At 38.2% G+C, this 18,733-nt stretch overlaps 1 protein-coding gene across 3 annotated transcripts in view; it reads right to left on the bottom strand.

The window, feature by feature from the left end:
• Positions 1-18,733, bottom strand: part of Scaper (S-phase cyclin A associated protein in the ER) — a 369,576-nt gene that overhangs the window by 221,024 nt on the left and 129,819 nt on the right. For all 3 annotated transcript variants that reach the window (XM_016004546.3, XM_006971561.4, XM_076576323.1), the window contains exon 21: positions 12,533-12,669. In XM_016004546.3, coding sequence (XP_015860032.1) covers positions 12,533-12,669 — 137 coding nt within the window. The remainder of the gene's footprint in view (positions 1-12,532; positions 12,670-18,733) is intronic.

Here is an 18,733-nt window from a genome sequence, read left to right on the forward strand (position 1 = left end):
CTGGCTGTATGGTGTGGTGAATGTACATATGTATATGTGTTTAAATGTTGCCATAATGGACAGAAACCTCTGAAACCATAACATAAAAATAATTCTTTCCTTTACACTGTTCTCATCAGAAATATTGCCAAAATAATGAGAAACTGACCAACTCAAATATGACCAACAGACATATTCTTTCTAAATATTTCCTGTTTGCATTTGGCAGACTCCATGGATAACCACTGATATTGTAAGCCATCTGTGCAAATGACACACAGTGTTTTCACTGACATAGTTTTACAGTATTGTTTTATACAGTTGTCTTTAAAACCAAATGGGAAAAATAGAGGGTAAAAATCAAGATATAAGAACAACAAATTTTATAATTATTAAGTAGTTGTCTTTACAATGTTAGGTTGTCAAATAAATATAGTGTACACAGAATGTAATATTTTGGTTAATGATAGCCCAAATGGGATAATAGAGATGAAAAATTCTTATTACCTAATGATGATATAGACATTCTAGTGTGCATTACTCACTGACTGGAGCTGTTAAGAGTGTAAAAATTCTACCATATAAAAAAAATATAGAGTGTACAGAGTGCACAATTATGTATAGTATATAATACTTGATAACAGTAACACATGACTGTTACTGTTTTTATATGTATTATATGGTGATATTTTATTTGTACTGAAATGTGATTTTATTTGTATGTTAATAAATAAAGTTGCCTGGGGGTCAGAGCTAATAGCAAGCCATAGCAGAGCTGGTGTTGGTGGCGCACACCTTTAATCCCAGCACTTGGGAGGCAGAGCGAGGTGGATCTCTGTGTGTTCAAGGATACAGCCAGAATGGAGACACATGCCTTTAATCTCAATACCAACCATAGAAAACCTGGAGGTTTGTACAGACAGGCAGTGACGAGGAGGTCATGTGGGGTTTACAACCAATGACAAGGCAGAACAGAAAGTCTATATAAAGACAAATACACAGGAAGTAGGTTTCTTGCTGAAGAGGGCAATAGCAGCAGTGAAGGGTAAGGCTCTTAGCTCTGACCTCTTGGGCTTTCATCTTTGCATTGGCTCTGTGTTTCTTATTTAACAAGACCGTTCATCTACAGTAGTATTTATAATTTTTTCTGTTTTCAATTACTTTAGCAAAAAGTAAATGCTTCTTATAAAACAACATTCCTTGCCTGGCAGCAGACTTGTCCATCTTGTGTTGATTGTATCTCTTGATTGTATCAAGATGTCACACCAAGTGATAAATGTATACCACCTAGGTTTGAGTAAGTACTATTTATTGTGCTCACACAATGACAAAATCACCTAGCAACTCTTTTCATAGAACATATCATCATTGTGCAGTGATACACTCATATATATATATATATACATATATATATATATATATATGGAATACACAGAGATAAAATTTTAGAAAAATTATCATTGAATTGAATTTTTAATAATAATGTCTTAAGCTGATTAAAAAAACAAAACAAAAAACAATGTTGGTTTGTGTGTATGCTTTTGTTTTTACAGAGTCAAGCTACTGTCTAGTTCATTTCCATATTTTAAAATTTTTAAAAATTTAAAAATTTCATACAATATATTTTGGCCATATTTTTCTCCTCTCCCAATTCCTTCAAGATCTGCTCTTCCTATCAATTAAACTTCATATTCTTTCTCTTAAACACACACACAAATTAAATTAAATTAAAAACAGAAAATAAAAAAAAAGCAAACACAAATCATGGAGTCCATTTTGTGTTTCCTGGCCTGGGGCCTGCCCTGGAGGGTGGCTGATTATATGTATAGCCTCTCCTAGCACCTATCAATTGCAAATAGCTCCTCGGTTAGGGGTTAGGACTCTTATCCCACCTCCCTTTCTCCATATTGGGATTTTGTCTGGTTTGAACTTGTACAACTCTTAGGGATGCTGTTATAGTCTCTGTGAATTCCTATGTATATCAGCCCTGTTGTGTCTAGAAGATACTGTTTCCTAGGAGTTGCCCAGCATCTCTGACTCTCACCCTCTTTCTGCCTCCTCGTCCACATACATTGCTTAGCCATTTCAGTCTGAAGGACTCCCTGGGGAATTTCCCAACAGGTAAGTCGGCTAAAATCAAACTCAGTTTTTATATGTAAGATAGTGTTTTTCTTCCATTTATGAAAGTCAGTTTTGCCAGACAGAATTCTTGACTACAGATAAAAACAAAACAAAAAATACCAGCCCCCCCGCCAAAAAAAAACAGAACACACCAATAAATACACAACTATCATTTTCCTTTTCTGATCTTTATAGCCACTCCTCCTTGCCCATCCCTGTAAACATGTTCAAATGGGGTAGCAGCAATCAACATATCTTTCTTTAGTACTGAAAAGTATTGGCAGTTTGAACATGAATGTCCCACAAAGTCCATGTTCCTACAGGCACATACACTGGCCTGTGGTGGGATATTGGGACACTAGCATCTCCTCTTCTTCTCTTCCTACCTCCTGGCCACCAACAGATGACTAGGCTTCCACCTATTATATACTGTACTGCTATAGTCTTACAATAAGAGGACCAACATGCAAAACAAACTAAAACATTTGAAACTGTAATTAAGCTTAGGTATTTGCTACAGCAACAGAAAACTAAATAATACAAATGAGAAGGGTTCAGTAATTCATCACTATGTATTATATGCCCTCTAAGATTTTGGTTGATAACTCTACACATTCTTGAAATTTTTATTCCACCATGCCAAGAATTTTCCTTTCACTTTTTTTGTGGTATATTACATTAATTTTATATGTTGATCTATCTTTGAATTGAAAGGGGAAAAAGCCATTGTTTTTGGTGTAAAATTCTTTAAATACACTGGTAAATATGGTCTGATAGCATTTTCTTTTAGATATGACATCAATGTCCACAATAGACATTAGTGATTAGTTATAGTGTCTTTGCCTGGCTTTTGGTATGACAGTAATTTTAGCTTAAGCAAATAAGTTAGAAAGTATTCCCTTTAATTTTTTTTAAGAAGAGTTTGGGATGGGTTTCTATTAGTTTCTCTTTGAATGGTGGTGATACAATTAAAATCTTGAGTTTTTCTTTTTTTCTTTCTTTCTTTCTTTTTGTTTTGTTTTGTTTTTTCGAGACAGGGTTTCTCTGTGTAGTTCTGGAGCCTGTCCTGGAACTCGCTCTGTAGACCAGGCTGGTCTCGAACTCACAGAGATCCGCCTGGCTCTGCCTCCTGAGTGCTGGGATTAAAGGCGAGCACCACTACCACCGGGTGAGTTTTTCCTTTTTTGATTTCACCTGTCCTCCTTTGTTTTTTGTTAAGTTTGATGACAAAGCATTAGAGAATATCTGTGAGTTCATCTTTTATAGAGTGTGCTGAGCTTCTTAGATGTTATACTCCTATCTACCATAAAGTGTGAGATATTTACAACCATTAGATCTTCAAATATTCTATGCCTGGTTTTCAGTTTCTTTTCTTCCTTAACTGGTATAGAATGCACACATTTGCTATATGGTCATGTTTGCTTTGCATACTACTAGATTTTCTTCATTCTTATTTCTTAGTCTTCTGCAAATTCAGTACTTTCTATTGTATTATTTACAAGTTCAGTGGCTCTTCAGCCTGATCAATTCTGAATATCTGCAGTGAGGTGTTCTGTGTTTGTTTTGTTTTGTTTTTATCTTGGCTTTTTGTCAGCTCCAGATCTTTTTTTGATTGCCCCTTTGACTTTCTAAGTCTTTACCTATATTTCCATTTTATTCAGACAAGGCACTCATGACTTTACATTATCTTTTAGTTCCTCAAACTTTTAAGACAGTTGTTTTAAATTCTTTCCCTAATATTAGACCAACCATCATATGTTTCTCAGGGATAGCTTTTGTGGGTGGAATTCCCATTTGATTTTTTTCTTGTTTGCTTCTTTGTATGCCCTGTACTTTGTTGCTGAAAACTAGATGTTTGAATCCAATAGTATGAAAGTTCAGTAAGTCAGATTTTCCACATGCATAAAGTTTATTATTATTTATTATTATTTGTTTTGGTTATATTTTTGTACAGTCTCTGTACCACAGATTGGGCTGACTTAAGGTCTTTTGAAGTTTTGCTTGAACCTGAGATTTTCTCTAGCAAATGTAGTCACTTTCTGATTATTTTCATATATATTACTGATATATTTACATATTTCACATATATTACTGATATATCAGTATACATATACATACATATCTGTATGTATTTTGATATACTTTGGTGGACCAACTCTTTATTGTCTAGCTCTCTAGAAGGATAAACTGTATGGAGACAGAAAATGTTTGTGGCCACTTGTAAATCCATGATCATATACTTCAGGCAGAGTGGAGAGGCTCTCAAGAAATAGCAGGCCACAGTGACCATATCCTGTTTCCACCTGTCTGACCACTAAAAACCAGTGATCATAACAGGATTTTATTGGAGAAAGTGACTTTTGCTCACCTTGGAATCCTCAAATTATTTACAAACTACTAGAATGTGTATATAGCTGCCTATTATGGATTAAGAGTTAACCATGGATAAGTGCTATTGTATTGAGTTCAAACTGATAGAAATTAACCCACTTCATTCTCTAACCCTTTCTCCTGAAGTTGCGAGCTGTCAACAAATTCCAGAGACCTGAAATAGCTAAATCCTAGAGACTAAGCAATCACAAATGATGACTAGTAGAGAGAGAGGCCCACCCTCTCATCTCCAGTTTTTCTTTTCAGTTACTTTTTAGAATTTCCATATTGCTACTTAATTACCTACCTGTCTTGTACTGTGTCTACTTTTTCCATTAAGAATTCAGTTACTACATGTGGGTATTTTAAATTTTCAGTGTGGTCATTTCAAACCCTTACTATACCTGAGTCTGATTCTAATTTCTCTCTCTCTCTCCCTCTCCCTCTCCCTCTCCCTCTCCCTCTCCCTCTCCCTCTCCTCCTCCCCCTCCCTCCCTCCCTCTCTCTCATTGGTGTCTTTGTCCTTTCATATGCCTTCTATTTTTTCTAAATTGCCACACATAATTAATTATGTTAAAAAACTATTATCAGTGGAGCTTTAATAATGTAGTAGCAAAATGTGGGCACAGAGGAAGCATTCTTCAGTTCTATCATTGAACTGCAAATACACAATGTCTCCCAGCTTTTCCACATTTGTTTAGAAGGAACATGACTAAATACAGTGGGGTGGAGTTGAGTGCTTTCTTTCTGCCACATGTAAAGCTGTAGGGAGCTGAGTGGGATATTTTTACTTTTTTTCCAAGGGAATCCTTGAGTCAGATAAAGTTAAGTGTTTTCTGTTTTTTTCATATCAATCAGTGTGATAAAGCCCCAGCAAGTTAGGCCCTAATTACATACAATTTCCTCACAGCAGAACTTAAAATGGAAGGCTGAGCACATTTTAAAATGGTAGATCATTTCCTTCTTCCTGCTAGAAGGAGAAAGGTAATTTTCTCTAATATTCACTGTGAGAAAACAGTCACAATGTAAGAGGTCAAACTCATAAAAAGTATAAATGCCACCACAACTGGGTCCTGCTCAGAATTTCTGACTCCTGAGCTTTTCTACATGGAGTCTTCAAGGGTGATTCATAAATTACATTTCCCGCACAAGTTTTTGTTCGTGGATTTCTGCTGTCGTTGTATTTATCTTTATCTGTCTCTCTGTCCAGTTAGAAGATAGAAGTCTGTCTTGATGTGTTATGGATGTAAGAGCTACTGAATTTGTTCAACTTTTGACTCATAGGGATGGAATAACAACTTTTAGAAGTTTGGTGCTAAAATTCAACAAGTTGGGTGAAATAGATAATCAAACTGAAAAGCACAAATTACCAAAACTTTTCATTAGTGGTAAAATTATACATGCACAATTAAGGTAAGAAAAATTCAGTACTATGAAACACAAACACACACAATTTAGATTTTTAAAAATGCAACCCTATGCAAACACAGGAAATAAAGGGAACTCAATTTACTGAGATCAATACTATATTGACAGCAAAATTATACCGGGAAACTATACAATATTTGAACATAAATACAAAAGTCCTTTTCAAACTGCAAGAAAATTGATCTGAAGAATATATAGAAAAGAAATTATATTATAAGTAGTTTACATTAGGAAAAAAAGGTCAGTTTAACATTGTAGAACAAATTGTACACTAAAAAAGTTGATGAACTGTATAAAATGTGAATTATATCACAATAAAACTGCTATAAACACTATTGATTATAAAGTTATATAAAAGCTTATATATAATACAAAGTACCACAGTGACATAGTATTAAAAGAATGTATCCAAAGACTCAAAGAAACCAGTAAAGTAAAAGGGGACCAATGTAGTGGGTAGCCATTCCAACCTTGATCTGGAAGTTGCAACCCCCATTGAGGCTTCGGTAACTGTCACGCCTACAAGGCGGGGCCAAAAGAGGACCTTGAAGACCTGAGATTCTGATGCACCTTCTCCCTTGATTCCTGGACCCCGGATGCTGGAGGTAGACCGAGCAGAGTTCTCCAGAGAACACCACTGGACTGTGCTGCATCTTTCCCAGACCCTGCAACCTACCTATCCCCTCATTTGTAAGTTACACCACGAAATAAATCTCCCTTTTAACTATGTGGAGTGGCCTTAATAGTTTCACCAATAGGCCAAGGTGGCAGGGGGAGAGCTCTAGGTGGGGAATGGCAGGTGCTATGGAGGGGAAAACGGGAAAAATGAGGTTTTAACTGGGAAGTGTTAAAGGCATTACAGGGGGTAAGAGGAATGATTAATAACACCAAGGATATTTGAAAAGTCATAGGGAGAGCATATTATGTTTACCTAAGATTACATATAATACATATGTACATGTACATACACGGACATAAAGTTTGAAGAAGTCACTCCACCAGGGGTGACAGTGCCATATCCAAGATCCTTGAAATAGTAAACAAACTCCTAACACTACTCATGAGAAACATTACAGTTGTTGGTCAGGAGTGCCTAACACAATATAGATATTGCCTTTGCCCTTGGCTGCCTCCCAGAATTTGAAGGGAAAGCCCTATTGCTGAAGAAACCACACATTGTAGAGACAGGACTTGAGGGGAACTGAGTTGGAATGATCTGGAAGCCACATCCCTGAGGACTAGCTTTCATCTGTCAGAAGGATTATGCAAGCTGCCAAGGGAGAAGGGCAATCAGCAGTCCTATCCATCTATAAAGCCTATGAGACAACAATAACAATGACTGGACCTACCTGTTATCTACAATGGTGTAATAGTGGAACTTTTATCCTAGAGGTAAGCAACACATGTCTAATTGGACTTAAGACCCACTCTACAGGATGAAATTCATCCCTGGTCCTGTAAACCTAGCCTCCTACATGTGGCTAGAGAGAACGTAGGCCTCAATAGGAGAATTAATTACTGCCAGTTTCCTAACCCAATACAAGCTCTATTTTCTAAATAACTGTTCTTATACTCACAGATAAGTATAGATCTCACCCCTCAAGGAAGCTTTTTGCAAGAGATGAAAACTATTACAGAGATATACAACTGTTCAAACTACAGAGAGTAATGGTTGTGGAATGCCTCATCACCACTGATACGCTTGCAACATAAACCCTACACCCTTAAGGCTCAGGAAAAGTTACAGAAGAGGTAGCCAGAAACCCAAGACACCTCCTGTTGATAGACTGTATTACCTACACATGACAGACAAAACACTCCCATGAACTCTCAACGATGTGGCTACATAAGGAAGACCAACATAATGACAATGGTTGACATGCGAATGCAGATGGGAAATTCTAGGCCCACCCCTAGATGTAGAGGTATAAGTGTTCAATGGCTGCTGAAATGGGGAGTTGCCTCCAGGCAGGGATGGCCTCCCACATAGGTTGTTCAATCCCAAGTAGTCAACCACGAACACACACACATAGACACAAGGCTGAAAAGGACTCAGTAGGTTATAGACATCGTGTGCAAGTGTTCGTGTGTGTGTGTGTGTGTGTGTGTGTGTGTGTGTGTGTGTGTGTGTGTGTATGTGTGGGGGGAGTGTGCATGTATATTATTGCTCTTTTATTGTGAAAAGACACCATAACCAAGGCTACTTATGAAAGAAAGCATTTAATTGGGGGCTTGATTACAGTTTCAGAGGGTTAGTCCTTGATCACGGTAAGAAGCATGGCAGCAGGCATGGGCCTGGGGCAGTAATGGAGAATTCACATCTGATCGACAAGTTGCAAAGAGAGAGAGAGACTGACAGACCAACAGACAGACAGACAGACACACACACACACACACACACACACACACACCTGACCTAGAGTGGACTTTTGAAAACCCACAGTGACATACCTTCTCCAACAAGGCCATACTTTCCAAATGAGCGTATGGACCATTCTCATTCAAATAATCACTATATATATACCAATAATAATTAAAGAGATTATGAATTGGAGGGGGAGGCTTGGGAGAAGTTGGAAGGGGACAGTGATATAAACAGGGAGAGGTGACATAAACCAACAACTTATTAAATGTCTTTCTATAAAATTTAAAGATTTATAAATATACAAATGGAGCAGAACAGAACTGAAAATCAAGTTCTACAATTAAAGGGCTGATTCATATTTTTATGAAATTATCAAGACAGAAATTCCAGGGATTTTGGACTAGGAAACAAGAAGTTTAGAATAGACTCACCCAGAAAGACATGTCAGCCTAAAAAAAAAAATAATCAACAAGATGCTAAAACAAAATAATGAAGGAAAGTATTTTAAAAACGCAGAGCTAAGGGGCTGGAGAGATGGCTCAGTGGTTAAGAGCACTGGCTGTTCTTCCAGAGGTCCTGAGTTCAATTCCCAGCAACCACATGGTGGCTCACAACCCTCTGTAATGAGATCTGGTGCCCTCTTCTGGCCTGCAGGCACACATGCTGTATATATAATAAATAAATAAATCTTAAAAAAAAAACAACAACACAGAACTAAGATAACTATCTATGTGAAAAAAATACACCAGAATCTGTACTTTCTATCACTACCATTAGCTATTTGAGATGAGTCATAAGCCTACATGCAAAATCTAAAATTATTAAGGCTCATACAAAAAAACAAGGTGCTTTCTTAGAAGCTTTCCTCAGGAAACTCCTCTTGGACATATATAGAAAGCATTAGACAAAAAGAAAAAAGTGGATGAAATAAGCATCATCCAAATTAAAGTCTTTCAGTCAGGGTATAGTGGTATACATCTGAAAATCTAGAACTTAAAAAAGTAGTAGAGGCAGAAGAATCAAAAGTTCATAAGTTCAAGGCCAGCTGGATTAGAAATAAATAATTTGTAAAAGCTTAAAATAAACAAAGCCTTTGCTTGTTGAAAGCTAACACATACAGGACTCGGAGGAAACAGTCCAGAGGGTGAAGTATTTCTCATGCAATCATGAAGCCCTCAACTTGATCCTCAGAAGCTATGTAAAAAGCCAGCCATGATGACACATATTTGTATTCCTAGAGCTGGGGAGGAAAAGATAAAATGATCCCCAGGGCCAGCTGGCCAGCCATCTTGCCTAGGTGGTGAGTTCCAAGCCAGTGATAGAATCTATCTAAAAATCAAGGTGGATAGTGCCTGAGGAACAGCACATGAAGTTATCTCTTCCCAGCACACACATACACATGCACCTGCAGACATATCTACATACATATCTACAGGCACACAGATAACCACAAGTTCCATATAGAAAATATATACATATGTTCCACATTAAGAGAAAAAAATCTTTAATTCATGTATCTGCCAAAGAATGTATAGCCAGAATGTATAAACACAACTAAAAACTAAAATGATACACCACTATTTAAAATGGGAAGAAATATGAAACACATGCTTCATAAAGAAAGTTACTGAGAGGTTAAAAAGCACAGAAAAAGATGCTCAATAATGATAAATAGTCATAGTGAACTGTTATTAGAATATCAGTAAGACATATATCCACTAGAATTAGGCTTGAGATTTAAAACTGCACAACTTAATGCTGCCAAAATTGTGGGGCAATCGAAACCTCCATTGGTTGGTGTTGGAAGAATAAATTGGAACAGCCACTATGGAGGAGTTTGGCAATTACACTTTTATTTATTTACCAAAGGAAAATGAAAACATTAGGTTTAGCCAAAAAGTAATTTAGCATGAACTTTATTAAAAATGTACTAAACTATAAACTCAAATGCTTATTAAGAGATGACTGGACAAAGGTTTTGATACTATCCTATAATCTATATGTTCAACAGTGAAAGGAAAACAAATTGTATTGACCCAAAATACAGGTATGTCTTGAAAAAATTACTCAGCAAGATGCAGCAGCAAGAGAGTATGATTTTGAATGTAAGAATTTATAGAACAACAAAAAGGCAATTCATAATTACAGAAAGCATGTAAGTGACTGCCAAGGGCCAAAGTAGTAGGACAATGACTGCAAGGACATATAAAGAGTCAAGTGTGGCAGAGCACACCTGTAATCCCAGCACTCAGGAAAGTAGAGGCAGGAGTGTTGCTGAATGTTCAGGACCAGCCAGAGCCACATAGAGAGATAGTGTCTTAAGATGGTGGTGCTCGTGATGACGATGATGATGATGATGATGACAATGATGATGATGGGTGATGATGATGATGAGGATGACAATGACACTGATAAAGCCTGGACAACTCGGTGTTGTATTGGCTTGTCATGCCTAAGACTCTGGTTTCAATATCCACCAGAAAAGGGAAAGGAAGGAACAGAAGAGGGAAGAGAAAAGAAGAAGAAAAAGGAAAATGGGGAAAGGGAACAAAAGGAAGGGAAGGGAAGACGAAGAGGGAAGGGAAGGACAAAGAAACTTCAGGGCAATATAGATGGTCTACCTACATTAAAAAGATTACTTTTTATTTATTATATTATTACTATTTATTATATATGGGTATCTGCTTGCATGTATGTGTGTGCACCATGTGTAAGCCTGGTGCCCAAGAATGCCAGAAGAGGGTGTCAGACATGCCTGGAAATGGAGCTACAGGGTGTGAGGCACCATTTGGGTACTACAATCGAACCTGGGTCACGAATCAACTCTCCAGCCCCAGTGTCTGCCTCCCCTCCCCATGCTTAGATTTGGTCTGGCTTGAGCTCCTGCAGACATTTTAAAGCAAGCAACATTACTTGAAGTACAAATGACCATGTGGTTTGTGTCAAGTGGGGTCAAGGGTGACTTAAAGGGCTCTCACCTGGGCAATGACAAGAGAATGTTCATTTCCTTGCAGTGAAAAGACAATGATGAGGTCTGATATTAGAGTGATATCAGAGAGCAGTTTGTTTTAGGCACATTAAATTTCAATTTAAAGTGTAAAATTGGTAATCAGCAAACATAGGGCATATAAAATCAGGACAGGGCAGGGAGTGTACACAGAGAAGAGAAGGGAACCAAATAACAAGTATCCAAAAGTCAGGAGTCAGAAGTTCCCAGCAGAAACTTCAAATCAAGCCAGTAACACCCTAAAGTAAACTACAAAACTACTCTTAGACACATGCAGTACCTGCAAATACTAACTTCAAGCAAGCCTTTTCTTTTCTTCACATAAATGACCCATAAAAACTCATTCTTAGGTTTGTACACAAGAAATTCATGGCACTTTCTTCTTTGTGAAGTCAAATCAGGAAAACTATTACTTATTTTCTAACTATCCATTTTCAAAGAAACAAAGCACTCTGAAGTTATATCTGATTCTGTGAGATGAAACAGATTCCTTGACAGGTCACTATCTGACCATGGGAACTACAGACAACTTCATTACTCAGCATTATTCTTGTTCCACATTTTTCTAAATAATTTGATGGGCTAAGTGTCTCCATTTTTTGAGACACTCATGATAAAAGGTAAGGTCTGGAATGTTTTCTCCCAAATTCTACAGGTATCAACTAAGAAAGAATTGTATTTGTGTCCTCCAACAAGACCTATCAGTCACCAAGTGACACTTAAAGCTTGTGAGGTAATGTACTACACAGCTGTCTGGTCTCAAATGTCACTTTGGTGGCTGATGATAAACTACAGGTCCGGTAACTCACTTTCCATTTCAAGATATTTCTTTAACTTTTTCTCCTGTGACACGCAACCAAATTAATTAAACCCCGTCACAGGCTTTGACACCACAGCCAGCTGACTTCTATTTGTTGATTGCTATTGATTTTCTTTGATACTTCATTTAAAAATCAATAGTTGGAAAGAAAAATAGGCTTGGTTTACAAATATTCAAATGTACTATTGTATGCTGGAAGAGACACCAGTTTGGCATGGCCTTGGCATCTAATTATAAGAAGAGCCCTTTAGCAGGTGAAAGCCAGGGCTTTGGATCAATACTCAGTTTTCTTTCTCAATCAAAGAAAGTGGCTATAAATTAGGTTCATCGGTGTTATTTCCAAAGCTTTTTGAAGCAAACAAGTTTAAATGCTTTTCTTCCATTAAGTTAAATGACCCATCCCTAAAAGCTTTTGTTTTGTATTTAAGGACATTTATGTTACCTGGAATTCATCCGTGCCTTTATCTTTTTAGCTTTTTTCTTATTCTTCTGCCGTTCTTCTCCATCTTTCACAGGCTCTGGTGGAGCTGCACTTTCAATAACGATGTCAACAACATACTTCTTCAAAGACAGATGTTCCTACAGAATAATCAACAAAATTGATGATGTGATGATATTTTAAAATAATACAAGATCACTACAGAATAGTAAACGGGGTAGATTATATAAAAGAAATTTTCTTAACTAAAAGAAATCCCTAGACAATAATGGCTTTTCCAATTGCTTTGAAAAACACTGTTTTTCTTGAGCTTTTCAATGACTTATCAAATGTCTGGTGAATATCAATTGTACTATACGCTAAGAATACATGGACATACAAGTGCAAAGGGAAAGGTAAAACACACACACTCTTACAAGTACACACACACACACACACACACACACACACACACACACACACACACACACATACTTAGAGCACCATATAAGTGTTCAGTTAGTCATTTAATGTGCTGTAGGAGCCTAAGGGGAAGACAGGACAGTGTTCACCAAGAGGAAAGAGGAAGACAGCAAGCAGGCAGCAGTGTTTGCTGTGCCTTCCATGGTGAATAGGGGATGAGCAGATGCTGGATTTGTGTGTCTGCATCTGGACAAGAGTAGGGAAAGGGGAGGAAGAGGAAAGGTAGGTCATCTCAGTGAGCACATGCCAGAGGGGAAGTGGAACATAGCACTGGACACAGTTTGGGTTTGTCTGGAACACATAGATTGATTTGTTTCCTTTCTCATCATGTAGGCTGAAATGCCCTACAACTCAGTTTTTATTTGGACTTGTCCAACTTTTCCTGTGTTCATGTTGTATGTGTATGTGCACTTTTGTGCGCAGGTGTGTATGCATAGAGATCAGAGGGTGGCTAGCAAGCAAGCTCTAGTGATCCTGATTCTGCACCATGTCCCCACAGCCTCCACCTTGCTCTAGGGTTACAGACATGTGTGGCCATGTGTGGCTTTTTATGTGAGTGTCAGGATCTGAACCCAGGTCCTCAGGCTTAAGCTTCAAGAGGTCTTCCTCAATGAGCTATCTATCCAGCCCCCCCCCCCATATATATATATATATATATATATATATACTTTTAAATATTATTAAAAATATTTTTAAAAACATAAAATATTAATAAATCTTAATTACTCTTATCAAAACTTTATCAAATCTAGGTTGATACTTCAATCAGTAAAGTGCTCGTCAAATAACCCTGAGATCTGAATTCAGTCCTTGAGATACAAGCTTAATAAAACAAAAACAAACAAACAAAAAACATGGAGTGTTTGGCATGCTTATGTTCCCCCAGCCTCAGCCTGCACCCCTACTAGGAAAATCAAGACAAAAGGATCCCTACAGTTCTCTGATCAGCCAGCCTAATCTACTCAGCAAAATCCAAGTCAGTTAGTGGCCTCTTCAAAAGGTCAGGTGGATGGCAAGTGAGGAAGCACAGCTTCCTTGCTGTGCAGAGGATGTCCTCTGGCTCCACATGGAGGAACACCTGCACAGACACCTGCACACTTGTGCAACTGAGCTTCCACAGTAGCAGAGAGTACTAGGAGATGTCAAAGGTGGGATGACATCAACATTTCTATCCAGCTGTGACAACTCTGAACAGCATGGCAAGATAGCCAAAAAGGTACAGTAGTGGTACTCATATCTTGATGATAACCAAATACTATCAAATTGGAAATAAGACTCAACAGGAGAAAAATCATGTCTGGTACTAGAAACCTAGGCAACTACCCATGGCTCTCAGAAGAGAGCCTACTACTGCTACTTTGCTAGACTAGCATAATTCCTAACAAAATTCTAAAACAAATTCCCAACATTCATAGTTAAGTGTAACTCTCACTCCTCACCAAAGAAGCTTCTCTTTACAGCAAATGGAGACCGTATAGAAAGCCACAATTGGATACAATGCAGCCCAATGGATACATCTACAACACAACTCTTCTGCCTAAGGCTCCAGGAACATCAGGGAAGAGGGGGCAGAAACACTATAAAAGTCACAGGACCAGGAAATTTCCTGGGGGATTGTGTCTCCTAGAAATGACAGAGCAGCTTCATCCAATACTTCAACAATAGGGGTGTCTAAACAAGAACAGTATCAAGAGGCATGATAATGTGGCAGGGGAAAACCTCACAGAGTCCTACCCTTAAATAAAAGAACCAAAGATTGGGCTGGAGAGATGGCTCAGTGGTTAAGAGCACTGGCTGCTCTTCCAGAAGACCTGGGTTTAATTCCCAGCAACCACATGGCAGCTCACAATTGTCTGTAACTCCAGTTCCAGGGGATCTGATGCCTTTACACCAATGCACATAAAGTTAAATAAATTATATAAAAAAAAAAAAAAGAACAAAAGATTGAGGAGAGAGGGAGAATTAGCCTCTCCTAGGGGTGACCACCCCTAATTGGTTACAGTACAAAGTGGTCAGTTCTGAAATCATAAACACATAAACAACAAAAAAAACTAAGATTATATTTATATAATATATACACCTATATCTATATATGCATGAGTAACAATAATCAAAGAAAAGGGAGCCATCAATTTGAGGGAGACACTGTGAGAACATGGGAAAACCTGGAGAGATAGAACATAGGAGGGAGGATGGGAAGGGGGAAATGATGTACATGTGATCTTTAAGTATATCTTTTCCCCAGTTTGAGGAGGAAAGAATTCACTTTGTACTCTTTTTAGAAAGTAAAGTTTCATATGTTTAAATATATTTAATATAAATGTATTTAATATATATCAAATATGTGTTAAATATATATTGATATAGAGCTAATATATCAATATATTATAAATTATCAATAAATATATAAATACATGCAAATATAAGTATACCAATACTATATATATATATCCCTGGCTAGTCGCAAACACACATATACACACAGGTGAGTAAAATAAAGAAAATTTAAACCTTAGCGACTAGAGAGAAAGCTCCGTGGCAAAGCTTGCTGTGCAAACATGAGGACCTGAGTCAGCAGCCAGCACCAATGTAAAAGCAAAGCATTGGCATGGCAGCAGGGGGCTATAGCTCCAGCACCGGGGACAGGGATGGGTAGGTGCCAGCATCCCCTGGCTAGACAGTCCAGGTGAAAACAATGAGCTCTAGTTTTATTGAGAGACTGTCAAACAACCAAACAAAAAACACAAAAGCCAAGGTGTAGAGCAATAGAGAAAGGTAACTGAAGTTGACTCTGACCTCCACATGCACAGGTAACTGCACTCACACCTATATGCGTGCACATCACACACATACTTGTTTTTTTATCACACAAGGGTAAAATGTACTTTTCATGCCATAGCTCACAAAGGCCTGACATCACTCTCACCACAGCCATCACACTGACTTGTTTCCAGTGTGGTGGTCCTCTCCCTCAAACTCATCCGAAACATTACTGTCTCAGAACTCTGCATGCTGCTCCTTAGTCAATGGTATTCTTTCACCAGGAATGTTCATGTTCTCAACTAAATTAAAGAACCTTTAGCAATAACCTCTATGGTTTGTTATCTCCTTAATCTGTTTATTTTCTTGCATAACAGCACATGTTGATGTGTAGTCCCCAATAAAACAAAATTTCTGTTTAGAATTATGCCTGGAATATGGCATACACTTATTAATGTGTTAAATGAGCAAATGAAAACAGTAACACTTATCATAAAAGTTTTTGTTGTTGCTTAATTTTTATCTTTTGGGGGGGCCTACCATCCAGCTCCGAAATAAATCACATAGGAGGCTTATTCTTAGTTATGAATGCCTAGCCTTAACCTGGCTTGTTTTTTGCCAGTTTTCCTTAACTTATTCTGACTACTTTTTGCCTCTGGGCCTTTTCCCGTTCTCTAACTTCTGTAAATTTTACTCTTACTCTGTGGCTTGCTGTGTAGCTGGGTGGCTGGCCCCTGGAGTCCTCCTCCTTCTCTGGCTACTTCTTCCCTCCCATAGTTCTCCTTCTATGTATTCTCTCTGCCTGCCAGCCCTACCTATCCTTTCTCCTGCTTTGCTATTGGTCAGTGCTTTATTAGACCATCAGGTATTTTACACGGGCACAGTAACACAGTGTCACAGAGTTAAACAAATGCAACACAAACAAAAGTAACACACCTTAATATTCTACAACAGGTTATTACACAATATACATTTAACAAAGCGCTTCACACAAAAATCACTTTTAGTCCTTAGACTAAAATTATGACACAATTAGAAGGGATCTGATTTTATTTTCTCTATTTCAAGTAATAAAAGAACAGTCAAAACCTTGACTGAGTAAGAAGGACCAAATTTAAAACCAGATGTTGATTGTAGAGCCGATCCTCTCGGTTGTCTCTGTTAGAGCTTTGGGAATGAGTTTCACCTGTGGAAATGTGCTCATATTCTTCTTCTCATAGCATCAAAAAAGTGGGGGAGGAGGAGGAAGGAGGAGGAAAAAGGAAGACTCACAGGCACTTTTTCACAAGTAGAAGGAATGACTTGATAGCTTTGCCTGTCACACAGAATGCCTTTACACTTTGGCACTAATGAAAAGCAATGATTTAAGTGGTAAGTATACATGTAGATATATAAGTGCAATCAAAAAAATCAATCATTCTCTGGAACTAACTATGGAGCCTAGGGTGGCCTTAAATTCATTCATGGTCTTCCTGGTGATGTACTTACAGGCATGTGCCACCACACCTAGTTCCTGATTCAGACCTTTTCTTGTTTAATTTTCCTAGTTAAATTTTTAATAGTGTTGAGCAGAAAATGGACATCTTTATCTTGAAGGGTTACTGATGGAAAAGCCTCAGGTGGGCTGAGAAACTACAAACAGGAAAGTTGACTTGATAGATAACCTTTGTGCAGTTTGTGAGGATATAGGAGGCTTCAGAGAAGACCAACCTCCACTTTGATCCACCACTTTGAGGCTGGAGGGAACTGACCTGCAGATACAATCTTCCATCCTAAAGACCTTCTTTCGATAAAACCCACTTGCCCAGTCTCCCATCCTCAGAGATTGGCCCTTAAGTTGTTCTGATTAAAGGAACAATTCTGCTTTGCTTTCCTTCATTTCCATATCACCTCCATCAATTCCGATCTAACAATCTCGACTTTAGGGGAAAAGCTTGCAACCTTCCACCACTTTTGGTTTGATGATGATGATGGTGATAATTTGCTTATTTTGGTTTTCCATGCATTTTTTTGTTTTGTTTTGTTTGTTTGTTTGTTTGTTTTTTGTTTTTCAAGACAGGGTTTCTCAGTGTAGTTTTGGTGACTATCCTGGATCTCGATCTGTAGGCCAGTCTGGCCTCGAACTCATAGAGACCCACCTGGCTCTGCCTCCCAAGTGCTAGGATTAAAGCCATGTACCACCACTGTCCAGCTCCATGCATTTTTAAAATAATTTTTTCATACAATATTTTGATAATATCTTCCTCTCCCCTAACTCCTCCCAGATCCTTCCCACCTCCCTATCCACCCAACTTTTGGTCTCTCTTTCAAAAAAACAAAACAAAGAAAAAAACAACAAAAAACTCCACAAAAACAAAAATCAAAACAAACAAGCAAAATACTAATGAAAAAATGCCAAGACAAAACTAAATCTCCCCCTCCCCGCCCCCCTCTCTCTCTCTCTCTCTCTCTCTCTCACACACACACACACACACACACACACACACAAATTGAAGTCATTTTGTGTTAGCCACCTACTGGGCACAGGGCCTGCCCTGGAGTGTGGTTGATATACCCAATGACACTCTACTGGAGAAAACCAACTGTCCCCTGCCAACAGGTATCAATTGCAAACAGCTTGGTTAGGGGAAGGTCTCCCTGTCCACTTCCCCCTTCAGTGCTTCTAAGACTTAAAGTTAACCTGTAAGGCCCACTTGCCCAAGGACCAGGTAACTTCCTGGAATGCTGGGAGTTGTATTCCTGGAAAATAACAGCCACACATGGGAAAAATATGGTGGCCATACAGGTTTGTCCTTAAAAAGCCCTACAACATGAGTCTTGGGGCCACTCACCTGGGAATTTCAGGGAGTGATCCTGACCAAACAAAGTACATCCTGGTCAGTATTTAATTAATGATTGCTTCAAATTTGGCTCAAATTTGTGGAACTGGTTTTTCTCTGGTGAATCCCAGGATTAACACTGGGACACAGTCTGGCTTGAACT

Source organism: Peromyscus maniculatus, chromosome 7 (assembly GCF_049852395.1).
Source record: "Peromyscus maniculatus bairdii isolate BWxNUB_F1_BW_parent chromosome 7, HU_Pman_BW_mat_3.1, whole genome shotgun sequence".
In the NCBI taxonomy this organism is placed as follows: Eukaryota; Metazoa; Chordata; class Mammalia; order Rodentia; family Cricetidae; genus Peromyscus; species Peromyscus maniculatus.